The 12,054-nt window shown below is 37.5% G+C and overlaps 6 protein-coding genes across 6 annotated transcripts; 5 read left to right on the top strand and 1 right to left on the bottom strand. All coding sequences in view use genetic code 12, as the record gives it.

The window, feature by feature from the left end:
- Positions 1-523: 523 nt before the first annotated feature.
- RLI1 (Fe-S cluster-binding ribosome biosynthesis protein) lies at positions 524-2,386 on the top strand (the record flags this gene model as incomplete). Its single annotated transcript, XM_001526670.2, has 1 exon — positions 524-2,386. One exon carries the CDS (start codon positions 524-526, stop codon positions 2,384-2,386), a length of 1,863 nt encoding a protein of 620 aa, XP_001526720.2.
- A 717-nt stretch (positions 2,387-3,103) lies between these two features.
- On the top strand, positions 3,104-4,033 carry SEC62 (Translocation protein S62; the record flags this gene model as incomplete). The annotated part of the gene is made up of 1 exon (XM_001526669.2): positions 3,104-4,033. One exon carries the CDS (start codon positions 3,104-3,106, stop codon positions 4,031-4,033), a length of 930 nt encoding a protein of 309 aa, XP_001526719.2.
- A 392-nt stretch (positions 4,034-4,425) lies between these two features.
- Positions 4,426-6,312, top strand: ATG18_2 (Autophagy- protein 18; the record flags this gene model as incomplete). Its single annotated transcript, XM_001526668.2, has 1 exon — positions 4,426-6,312. One exon carries the CDS (start codon positions 4,426-4,428, stop codon positions 6,310-6,312), a length of 1,887 nt encoding a protein of 628 aa, XP_001526718.2.
- A 641-nt stretch (positions 6,313-6,953) lies between these two features.
- On the top strand, positions 6,954-8,384 carry EHD3 (3-hydroxyisobutyryl-CoA hydrolase; the record flags this gene model as incomplete). The annotated part of the gene is made up of 1 exon (XM_001526667.2): positions 6,954-8,384. The coding sequence occupies one exon, from the start codon at positions 6,954-6,956 to the stop codon at positions 8,382-8,384; it is 1,431 nt and encodes a 476-aa protein (XP_001526717.2).
- Positions 8,385-8,611: 227 nt separating this feature from the next.
- Positions 8,612-9,937, bottom strand: PVL30_001514 (uncharacterized protein; the record flags this gene model as incomplete). The annotated part of the gene is made up of 1 exon (XM_001526666.1): positions 8,612-9,937. The coding sequence occupies one exon, from the start codon at positions 9,935-9,937 to the stop codon at positions 8,612-8,614; it is 1,326 nt and encodes a 441-aa protein (XP_001526716.2).
- A 632-nt stretch (positions 9,938-10,569) lies between these two features.
- MAS1 (Mitochondrial-processing peptidase subunit beta) lies at positions 10,570-11,976 on the top strand (the record flags this gene model as incomplete). Its single annotated transcript, XM_001526665.1, has 1 exon — positions 10,570-11,976. One exon carries the CDS (start codon positions 10,570-10,572, stop codon positions 11,974-11,976), a length of 1,407 nt encoding a protein of 468 aa, XP_001526715.2.
- Between the last annotated feature and the right edge of the window lie 78 nt (positions 11,977-12,054).

Genomic DNA, 12,054 nt, shown 5'->3' with positions numbered 1-12,054 from the left:
TATTCAGAAGAACAGCTCAAAATGTTGTTTCGCTTTCAAAATAAAATCCTATCCAATAGGAACTGTATGGTTTGTAATGCACACATTTTTTTTTCCCTTTTTTTCTTCACTCGCTCGCTCGCAGTGATTCTCTCCGTTTACAACCTTTGTTAGTATTGTTTTGTCTTTAATCTATTTGTACGTAACAAAAGCTGAGCAAAAGTACACGCTCTTCTCTTAAAAAAACGACTACATACAACACTTACTATACTGAAGAGACATTGTTTACACAAAAGCAGATAGCTGTTTAACTTTTTTTTTTTCTATAACAATATAGAGCTAGAAACCAAAAAACAAAAAAAAAATTAAAAAAAATTTCAAATACTCTCATCTGGTAAAAATAACATAGTTGGAAAAAGAAAAAAAAAAAAAATCACACACACATACATATACATTGACATTGACAATTTACACCACATTTTAGAAATTCAACCAACTTACCACTAGTTAAGACCAATAAAAAAACACAGTGAATTAATTGTAAATGAGTGGGAAAGGGAAAATAAAGAACGGAAGAGGAGATACCAGCTCCAAAAACGAGAGAATCGCTATAATCTCACCAGACAGATGTAAGCCCAAAAAGTGTAAGCAAGAGTGCAGAAAGAGTTGTCCCGTTGTGAAGACAGGGAAATTGTGTATTGAAGTTACTCCAGCTTCAAAGATTGCATTTATTTCGGAAACTTTGTGTATAGGTTGTGGTATCTGTGTCAAGAAATGTCCGTTTGACGCCATAACAATTATCAACTTGCCTACTAATTTGGAAGGAGAAACTACTCATAGATACTCGGCAAATTCATTCAAGTTGCACAGATTACCTACACCAAGACCAGGTCAAGTATTGGGTTTGGTCGGTACCAACGGTATTGGTAAGTCTACCGCATTGAAGATTTTGGCTGGTAAGCAGAAACCCAACTTGGGAAGATATGAGGATCCACCAGACTGGGAAGAGATTTTGAAGCATTTTAGAGGCTCAGAGTTGCAAAACTACTTCACCAAAGTTTTAGAGGACGACATCAAGGCCATTATCAAGCCTCAATACGTTGACAACATCCCACGTGCCTTGGCCAAGTCCAAAGTCAAAGAAGTTGGCGCAATTTTGGAGTCCAAGAATGAGAGAAAAGATGCATTTGATTACATCTTGAAAGTGTTGGAATTGAAACACGTGTTGAATAGAGAAGTTGAGAACTTATCTGGTGGTGAGTTGCAAAGATTTGCTCTTGGTATGACCTGTGTTCAAGATGCCAACGTTTATATGTTTGATGAACCCTCTTCGTACTTGGATGTTAAGCAAAGATTGAGAGCTGCAGAGATTATCAGATCCTTGTTGTCTGCCACCACCTACATCATCTGTGTCGAGCACGATTTGTCTGTGTTGGATTATTTGTCCGACTTTATCTGTATCATTTATGGTGCCCCATCGGTTTATGGTGTTGTTACATTGCCATCCTCAGTGAGAGAAGGTATCAACATCTTTTTGGATGGTCACATTCCAACAGAGAATATGAGATTTAGAACCGAATCATTGCAATTTAGATTAGCCGATGCTGCCGACGACTTGATTTTGGACAAGTCAAACTCATTGGCATACCCCTCTATGCTGAAAACCCAAGGTGATTTCAAGTTGGATGTCGAAGCCGGTGACTTTACAAACTCCGAGATCTTGGTTATGATGGGAGAAAACGGTACAGGTAAGACCACATTTTGTAAGTTGTTGGCTGGCGCAATTCCTGCCGATGGCGGTAAAGAAATCCCCAAATTGAATGTTTCAATGAAGCCACAAAAGATTGCACCAAAGTTCACGGGTACAGTTAGACAATTGTTTTTCAAAAAGATTAGAGCTTCATTCTTGCATCCACAATTTCAAACCGATGTTGTTAAACCATTGAAGATTGAGGATATCATCGACCAAGAAGTCCAAACCTTGTCTGGTGGTGAGTTGCAAAGAGTTGCCATTGTGTTGGCCTTGGGTATCCCTGCCGACTTGTACTTGATTGATGAGCCTTCAGCTTACTTGGACTCTGAGCAACGTATTATCTGTTCCAAGGTTATTAGAAGATTCATCTTGCATGCCAAGAAGACTGCATTTATTGTTGAGCACGATTTCATCATGGCTACATACTTGGCAGACAGAGTCATTGTTTTCGAAGGTCAACCCTCTAGACACGCAGTGGCCAGATCACCCGAATCATTGTTAACTGGTTGTAATAGATTCTTGAAGAATTTGAATGTTACTTTTAGAAGAGATCCAAATTCGTACAGACCAAGAATCAACAAGTTGGACTCTCAAATGGATAAGGAGCAGAAGTTGTCTGGTAACTATTTCTTCTTGGAAAATACCGAGTTGTAAAAAAAAAATTGCCAGTGAAGGGAAATGAGTATTTTGCATATGCATCACCTAGCATTGAAAATGGTGTACTAGTTACATTATCAGCGCCGGGTCGAGTTGGTCTTTTTATTCCATTCGATCCAGGTGGGAAGAAGAGTTTCTAGTGTAATTGGTTCATGTATCAACACATACCAGTCCATTACTTACACGTGTAATGACATAATTGATTGGCAAAATCCGATGCATGGGACCTTACATAATGGAACTCTAGTCATCAATTTGTTGCTTGATTTGACAAACTCCCGATAGCTAGGTAACTGCAGTCACTTTTGAAATTTTAGATTTTTTTATGGTACTAGAGTTATTTTTAGTTTCTACTAAAGCAACGAAGGGTTTATAATTTTAACTGTTAATTTATTTGGTTTGTAGTGATTGTTCTTTCTTTACCACCATCTTGATATATATATATATATATATTGCTAAGTATTTTCCCATGCATTTGTCTTGTTTTGAAGCTCTATTATATGTGCTGAATGCGACACGTATTAAAATAGTTGTGACGGAAAAAATTTAAAAAATTTAAAGAAATACCAAAAAAAAAAAATAAAACAACAAAATGACGACAAAATCACCAAAAAAATGTAATGCTAAAGGAAAAAAAATTAAAACTGAATAATTAAAACGCAGGTTCATTTCGAATATATTACTCAACCCCAAATACTTAGATAATTGTCAACAATGGCTACCCCAGCACCGGCAAACGGGCAATTTCAAATCCAAACCACTGGTCAGAGATCACCAGTGGCAACGAGGATTGCAAATTTTCTTTTCAAAAACTCCATTTTGAAACAAAGGACAGGATTACTAGATAACACAAATGACTTAGATTTCTTCAAATACAAACGTTTTGAAAGGGCATTGCTCAGCGACGATTACAAGTCTAGACAGCAAAATCCCAAGAATGGATTGCCACCTATTTCCAATGCCCAAGAAGTGCAAAGAATCTTTATACTATTGATTCAAAATCAATTGATTTTACCTGTAACGAAATTACACTATGCCGAAGTGAAGGCAATTAAGGGATGGAAACCAAATAGAGAAAAGCCCACATTGAAGAAAGCAGAAAAAGCAGTGATTGACCCAAACTCATATTTTGGATGGCTTTATACTAAACCCAACCCATTTATCCTATTATATAGTATCTTGGCCATTGCGGGTGTTTTTGCCGTGATATTGTTCCCACTTTGGCCAACATTCATGAGAAGAGGTGTGTGGTATTTGTCTATGGGTGCATTGGGTCTTATTGGATTATTTTTTGCCACGGCGATTGTTAGGTTAATCATATATATTATATCGCTTGTAGCGTTCCCCAAGCCGTTCTGGTTGTTTCCAAACTTGTTTGAAGATTGTGGGGTTATTGAAAGTTTCAAGCCATTATATGGATGGGAAGAGCCCAAGCAAAAGAAGAGAAAGGGAAAAAAGACCAAAAAGAATAAGAAAACAGATGCCGAAGGAGCAGGAGCAGGGGCAGGGGCAGGTGCTGGAGAGGACGAAAAGATTGAGCACGTGTTGACAAAGAAAGAAAAAGAAGCGGCTACTGGAGTTGAGACTGCAGCTAATGGAAATGTTAACAGAAGAAAAGTCACAGTTGAAGAAGTAGCAGAGTAAGAGTTGTGAAAAGTTTTCAAAAGGCTAGTTCATTTTCATATGTTTTCTTGATTCTTTTCCGTTTTTTTTCTTTTTTGTAGCAATTTGTGAGTATATATATATATATATATGTGTGTGTGTATGTGTGTGTATCTGTAAGAATACGGGATAGATATTTTAGTGTAAGGCAATTTGCGCGCGTCACGACGTGGGGCAAAGGAGAGCTTCACTTGTTATAGAAAGAACAAACATAGATTGCTTGCTTTTGCTTTGACCAATTGTCATTTAATCATATCTCTTTGGTAAAGGGAGGGGGGAATCCTAATAGAAAAACGGCAGCAGCAGCAGCAGCAACAGCAACAATAATAATAATAATAATAGTAAGAGCAGCAGCACAAGCAATGAGTTGAAAGATGATTAATGATTTATCTTTTAATACAGACAATTCCTCTATTTCAGTCTCCACGGATGAAGGTCATATGATCTTCAACTGTGAACCTTTCGGAAGGATATATTCATCACAAGATGCACCTTTAAAGAGATCACTATCAAATTCTTTAGACGCAGATCCATTCTCAAGTGCAGATAAGGATTCTATAGGAGCTGGAATAGAAGCTGAAAACCGAGAAGAACATGAAGGGGAACAAGACCAAACTAGAGACACTGCAACTGCAAAAAGTGACAACAACAATGTAGATCAAACTCATCTGCCAACACTACTACTAAAAATGCTTTTTTCAACATCGTTGACTATTATTGTTCCAAAGGGAAACGATAATTGCATTCTTACCGTTTATAATCTCAAACAGAACCTCAAGATCATGGATCTTAAATTCATTTCGAGCATTGTTGATGTCAAGCTAAACAGAAGGCGGCTTTTAGTAATGCTAGTAAACGGAGAGGTTCATATTTATGACTTGAGTTGTATAAAGTTGCTAAAAGTGTTGTTTTTACAAAAAGAGGAAGCAGTTCGGTCCGGTAGCTTTGTTGGAGATTTAAGTGTTCGGGATGACTCCTGGTTGGTTCTTCCATTAAGCCTGGTCAATGAACAAATTTTGAAGGACAAAGGAGAAATTTGGGAAGGAGATAATGAAAGCGGGCAACAAACGGAGCGAAGCTCAAAGTCAGCGAAACATCAATCAAAGGATACTGATTCCAGCGAGAAGGATACAGGGTATTGCCTTCAAAAGTATCTTGCAATAACTCCTAAAAACTCACAAAATAAAGATTTTACAGCCAAGAGGCCTATAACTTTAAAAGACTTGCGCAAAGATGGGAATGGGTGGGTGTTGGTCTATGACACCATAAAACTTGAACCCATCATCATATTTAAAGCTCATGATTCTTCAATTGCAAAAATTACCATCTCACATAAGGACCGAAAAATTGCTACTGCGTCTATAAAAGGCACGATTGTGAGAGTATTTCAAATGGAAGAACAAGAAGAAGGAGGGAGTACAGAAATTAGAGGAGAAAAAGACGGAAATAGGCACCGAATAGAGCTGGTGAAGAATTTGCGACGTGGCCATAATGTGTCAAAGATAAAATCAATGAGCTTTAGTAGCGATGAAAGTATTCTTGGATGTGCATCAGAGTCAAATACTATCCACTTGTTTGATTTGACAAGTGATGGTGGGATAGAAACTGACAGTAGCGGCGGTCATGGCTTTAATGATCGACGAAACGATGATAGTTATTATAGTGACCATGATCATAGCGATACTGAGGCGTATAGGTCTTCTTCGGAAGACTTGAATGAAAGTTTGGCTAACTTACTTTTGTCGCGACCGCCCGACAGCACGTCTAAACCCAACACAAATGAAGGTGACCATAGTGTCAATACCGCTGCTGTTTTTAATACCACCACGACTAAATCGAAAAAGTCATGGTTTGGCAAAACCAAAGATAAGCTTATTGATAATCATTATACAAATTCAATTTTGAAGAAAATTCCATATCGAGATTATCTAGACAATTTGATATGGGAACCACCTAGAAGATCATATGCGTACATTAGGGTTCCAGAGCAGTCGCAAAGTAATAATCTTGAGGAAAACTGTTCGAAATACCCAACAGTAATGCATCAGAACAAACAAAAAGATTCAAACAAGTACAGTATTGGATTTAGCGCAGATTCGATATTTGTTGCATCTTATGCTTCTGGTTTATTCTATCAGTATCAAATACCTCCAAAGCATAGAAGAGGTTCTATTGCATATTCATCTTTGAGAGCTGGTAGTGATGAACAGGGAAATAAGAGGGAAAAGTGCAAGTTAATAAATGAATACTCTTTAGTTTAAGACTATTATCTAACCAAACTCCTTCCTTTGTTTTTTTTTTTTCTTGTTGTTATTTTACAAAAAAAAAGGAAAAAAGAAAAAAACAAAGAAAGAAAGAAAGGAAAATAAAATGAAACCATAATAATAGAATATTGTATGTATTTGTTCCGACTCAAGATACTCTTTGCCATTCCATTTGATTTGTTTAAACACATGTTGTTTGTATACATGGTTTGTTGATCTATATTCTTTGTGTCTACATAAAGTGGAGATTAGCGCTACCACATACTTCGAATTCGTCTCTCTCTCTCTCTCTCTCTTTCACACACACACACTCTCATTTTCATTCGCATGTTTCCGTGGGAATTGGAAAGCACAACAGTTTTTTTTCCCCACACAGAATTTTGATTTTCATAAACTAAAATTTATGTTAAAAATAAAAAATATTAAATAATGTGCCCTTACTACTGTGAATATGCTTATTGTTTCACTGCCTTTTAAAACCCCCCCTTTTTTTCCCTGAGAAACTCAACACTTCCTATATATATTTATATACCATGTTGAAAAGTTTGATTCAGCAAAACACTCTTTACAAATATACACCTTCTTGTTTACGATCACATAGGTCAATTGGCTCCTCATACTCAAAAGAACTCACCAGAATGTCTTCCTCTTCATCTATACCAGCTGCCGAAGAACCAGTTGTGCTTACCTCACAAAGAGAATATGCCAGATTCATCACTTTGAACAGAGTTAGGAAACTCAATTCCTTAAACACAGCGATGGTGGAGCTTATCACACCTGCTTTGCTCAAAAACGTCGAAGCCAAAGGAAATAATGTTACCATCTTGAACTCAAATTCACCCAAGGCGCTTTGTGCTGGGGGCGATGTTGCTGAATGTGCTGTTCAAATAACCAAAGGTAACCCTGGTTATGGGTCTGACTTCTTTGATAAGGAATACAATATGAACTACATTATTGCCACGATGCCCAAGCCATATGTTGCATTGATGGATGGTATTACCTTTGGTGGTGGTGTTGGATTATCTGTACATGCACCATTCAGAGTTGCTACTGAAAAGACTAAATTGGCAATGCCCGAGATGGATATTGGATTCTTTCCTGATGTTGGAACAACATTTTTTTTGCCTCGTTTGGATGACAAGTTGGGTTACTACACCGCCTTGACTGGTGCTGTGTTGAACGGATTGGATGCTTATTTTATGGGATTCGCCACACATTACATCAAGTCTGAAAAGTTGCCTGAAGTGGTGAAAAGATTGTCCACTTTGCAACCACCAGAAATCGAGGAAGGAGAAGAAATCTCCTTGGTTAAGGGCAACAAGGCATACTTTAATGATGTCAATGACATTTTGAACGAGTTTAGTGAGAAACAGTTGCCTGAAAACTACAAATTCCTTTTGTCAGAGGACGAAATTGATTTAAATAGGAAAGCATTTTCGCAAGAAAGCATTGATAAAGTCTTGGAATTTTTTGAACAGCACAGTTCGGAATCTCCATTTGCCAAAAAAACGCTTGAGACATTATTGCAAAAGCCAAGAAGTTCCCTCACAGTTGGGTTTGAGTTGATGAACCGAGGCTTGCAAAATAGTATCAAGGAACAATTGGAGTTGGAAATGGTTTCAGCAACAAATATCATGAGAATTCCAGCAGATAAGAATGATTTTGCCAAGGGTGTCATCCACAAATTGGTGGACAAAATCAAGGACCCATTTTTCCCCAAGTGGAATGCTCCTGAGACAGTTACTCCCGAATACTTGAAGTACGTGCTTACTGAAACAGATGATACTTTGAAATTATTGACTACACCATTAATTAAAAAATGGTTTGGGCTTGATTACCACGATTACCCACTCAATTATGGATTACCCAGGGGAAGAGAAGTTGCAAATTATATCAACGGTACAGATGGTTCTGGCAGGTCGTATTTGCCCACCCCAACCGAAGTGTTCAAACACTTTAAGCGCACTACGCAAGATAAACTAGGTGTCGACTTAAAAATCAAGCAAATTTTAGACTTGCATGGCGAGACTGCAAAGTATGATAACAAATACGTAAATTGGAAAGATTGATCAAGTAGTTGATAAAGTATTGTTTATCGCTATACTTTGCTTGTTTCTTTAGCTCATAATAATTATTTCTCTCCCTTTTTTTTTTAAAAAAAAAAATATTAACAATTTTGTTTCCATTTTATATTATTTTGTATTTAATTTCCTCTTTTTTTTTTTCTATTTTCTCTAAAAGAACTAGCTAATAATACAAAACTTGTAGAACATCTTTTGAATCTTGAGGTATATTATTACTTGAACTTTTCAACGATCAAGTCTTCTCCCAACTCTTCATAATCTGCCTTTGTAACGAACCAATTGTCTAATGCAATCTTGGCACTGCTTGAATTTTCAGCGCTGTCATTCAACATTTGAGCCAAGTTACATGCTCCCAACCAACTTCCAAATTGTTTGTCCCATGTGTCTGCATTGTCCGAGTTACCGCTATTGATTCTGATTTGTTGTACATTATAAGCTAATGGATAGTTTGGGAAGTATTGTTGCATTAACGCTCTCAAATCACTAATGATATGATCTGATAATCCATCCGCTAACGAAGTTCCACCGGTGATCAAGACATTTGAAAGAAGCAGTTTAAAAATTTCCATAAAACGAGCAAATCGGTTTTGCGAGCCAGGTCCTGTGGCAGTAGCTCCATTGCTTTCACTTTGTGGCAATAACGTTGCCTCCAAACTCTTTATTGCCAAAAAGACAAGATTGGTCAATCCATGTGTGCTTGGCTTATCAATATTTGGTTCTGGAATAGTTATATTGGGTAGTTTGTTCATTGTTGGATCAAACAAATTTTCCAAGAAATTTCGCTTATCACTAACATTGATATATTTGTGATTGTAAATTTGGTAGTTACTTACATTATGGTTGAGCGATAAGTTCTTAAACTCTTGCAAAATATGAGTGCTCATATAGTATTGTCTAAACGACTCTGTAACTTGGGTGTTTGATCGGTACGCCAGAGGCAACAATTCATCCACCGTATCAACTTTGCCACGAAGATATTCCATGACGTGCAAATTGACCCAATCACCTGCATATTTCGAATGGAATGAGCACTTGTTCTGTATTACTCCGTCCAAAATAGGTGTTACGCTAGTCACCCCTGCACCAATATCAATCACCAACCCTGTACTCTTTCCACACCTATACAATTGACTAATAGGGTTCTTCACAAGGCTAAACAAGGGCACTTCGAATTGCTCAAAAACAATTTCGCATGTTTTGACTTTGTTCTTGGTGGTGTTCCACGATTGTTCAGTCATCACAAGAGGAAAGTCCTTCAGATCCACGGCGTTATGGTTATCGACATTATCGAAAACATATTGCCAGTTATGTACAATGTTCTCAAAATCATATATCAATCCATTCTCGATTAAAGTGTTTGTTTGGTATTGCAGATAATGTGCAAGCTCTCGATCTGTCCCCACTATAGCCTTATTTGAACTGGAGTCTTGGATGTAAACAGAGGGAAACACGAGATTGGGAAGATCGTCCAGCGCGAACCCAGCTTTCGTGGTGTATGAACCATTATCTATCACTACTGCAGGTGCCGTGTAAGTCATTGAATAGATTTTGAAGGGGGAAGAGACAAACACCAAAAAAAAAAATTAAACAAAAACAAAAACAAAAACAAAAACAAAAACAAAAGGATTATTGAAAACTCGAATTGGGGTTGAAATTTGGTGTCAAAAGCAACTTGGTTTTTTTTTGGGTTTTAAAAAAACAAGAATAATCCAAAGAGATGAATATAATGAGACAAATGTTGTGAAATTAGCAGTGGTTGATTGCAGTAAGGAAGTAGATTCGTAGTTACCAATTCTCGAGTTTCGCTCTCTGGCTATTCTTGAAATTTGTTTTTCTTTTCTTTTTTTTTTTTTTGGTCAAACGTGCTCACAGAAGCTACCAGATGAAGTAGAATTCTGGAACATTTCATGCACGCAAAAGCAGATTAGTAAGATACGGAGGGACCATATTCAAAGCAAAAAAAAAAAGGAATAAAGAACCCTTATTATCTCTAGGGATTATAAATTAAATTAAATAAAAACGAGACAAAAATAATACAAACAAACTGTTTTCAACACGGAAGGAAAAGAATAAACCCACGAAGCAACTGGTGCTATAGAAATAAACTGGATTAGAAAGAGTGATTTTAGAGAAAAAAGAACGGATTGAATAGTAAACTATCGTCTCAACTATGTTGACATTGAGAAAGAATTTAGCAAAGCCAGCAAAGAACTTGGCGTTCAAGAGACTTTTCAACGCCGCCACGGCGCCACAACCTACGTACCAAACATCGATACTTCCAAATGGTCTCACCGTGGCAAGTGAGTCAATGCCAGGTACGAAAACCGCAACGGTTGGAGTATGGATCAATGCCGGTTCAAGAGCAGATAACCCCAAGTCGAGCGGCACAGCACATTTTCTCGAGCATCTTGCGTTTAAGGGAACCAAAAGGCGGACACAGCATAATCTAGAGCTTGAGATTGAAAACTTGGGATCTCAAATTAATGCTTACACATCAAGAGAAAATACCGTATACTACACAAAATGTTTAAGCAAAGACTTGAACCAAAATGTGGATATCCTAAGCGATCTCTTAACACAATCTAAATTGGAGCCGAGAGCAATCGAAAATGAAAGACACGTAATTCTCCAGGAAAGTGATGAGGTTGATAAAATGTACGATGAAGTTGTTTTTGACCACTTACATGCGGTCACTTTTAAAAATCAAGATTTGGGAAGGACGATCTTGGGACCACGCGAGTTGATTAAAACCATTAACCAAAAGGACTTGAAAGATTATATAACTACAAACTACAAGGGAGACCGAATGGCTTTGATTGGCGTTGGCTGTGTTAATCACGAAGAGTTGGTTGAGTTTGGAAAAAAGTTTTTCGGTCACATCAAGAAGAGTGAAGTCCCATTTAATCAGAGTGGCAATGATTTGCCAAGGTTTTATGGTGATGAATTTCGTCTTCAAGACGATGCCATGCCAACGACTCACGTAGCTCTTGCAGTTGAAGGTGTCAGTTGGTCCGCACCGGATTTTTTCGTTGCTTCAGTAGTGAATGGAATAATTGGTTACTGGGATCGTGCACATGGCACAGGTTCAAACTCCCCCTCGCCATTAGCTGTTACTGCAGCGACGGGAGGACCAAACAACACGCCTATTGCCAACTCATACATGGCATATACCACTTCATATGCTGATACTGGTTTATTAGGAGTCTATTTTACAGCTGATAAGGACACAAACTTGAAATTGCTTGTTGATGCGGTGCAAAAGGAATGGAGAAGATTAGCGCTGGGGAATATCACAGATGAAGAGGTTGAAAGTTCTAAAGCTCACTTGAAGGCATCACTTTTATTAGCACTAGATGACTCAACAGCAATTGCCGAAGATATTGGAAGACAATTGGTTAATACAGGCTACCGATTATCACCAGAAGAAGTGTCTTCTAGAGTGGAATCAATAAGCAAAAACGACGTTATAAATTGGGCAAACTATAAATTGAGAAATAGACCCATTGCGTTGGCAGCAGTGGGTAATGTGTCAACCTTGCCCTCCTTGAAAGAAATAACCGAGGGCATCAGATTCTAGTGGTTTATTATTTTTTTTATTCATTTTTTATTTTTTTGCTTTTTTATTTTTTTACATATTCGTTTTCTTTAATCTTTT

Source organism: Lodderomyces elongisporus, chromosome 2 (genome assembly GCF_030384665.1).
Source record: "Lodderomyces elongisporus chromosome 2, complete sequence".
NCBI classification, from domain to species: Eukaryota; Fungi; Ascomycota; class Pichiomycetes; order Serinales; family Debaryomycetaceae; genus Lodderomyces; species Lodderomyces elongisporus.
The sequence above is the reverse complement of the archived record's forward strand: the minus strand, read 5'-3'. Positions and strand labels throughout refer to the sequence as shown.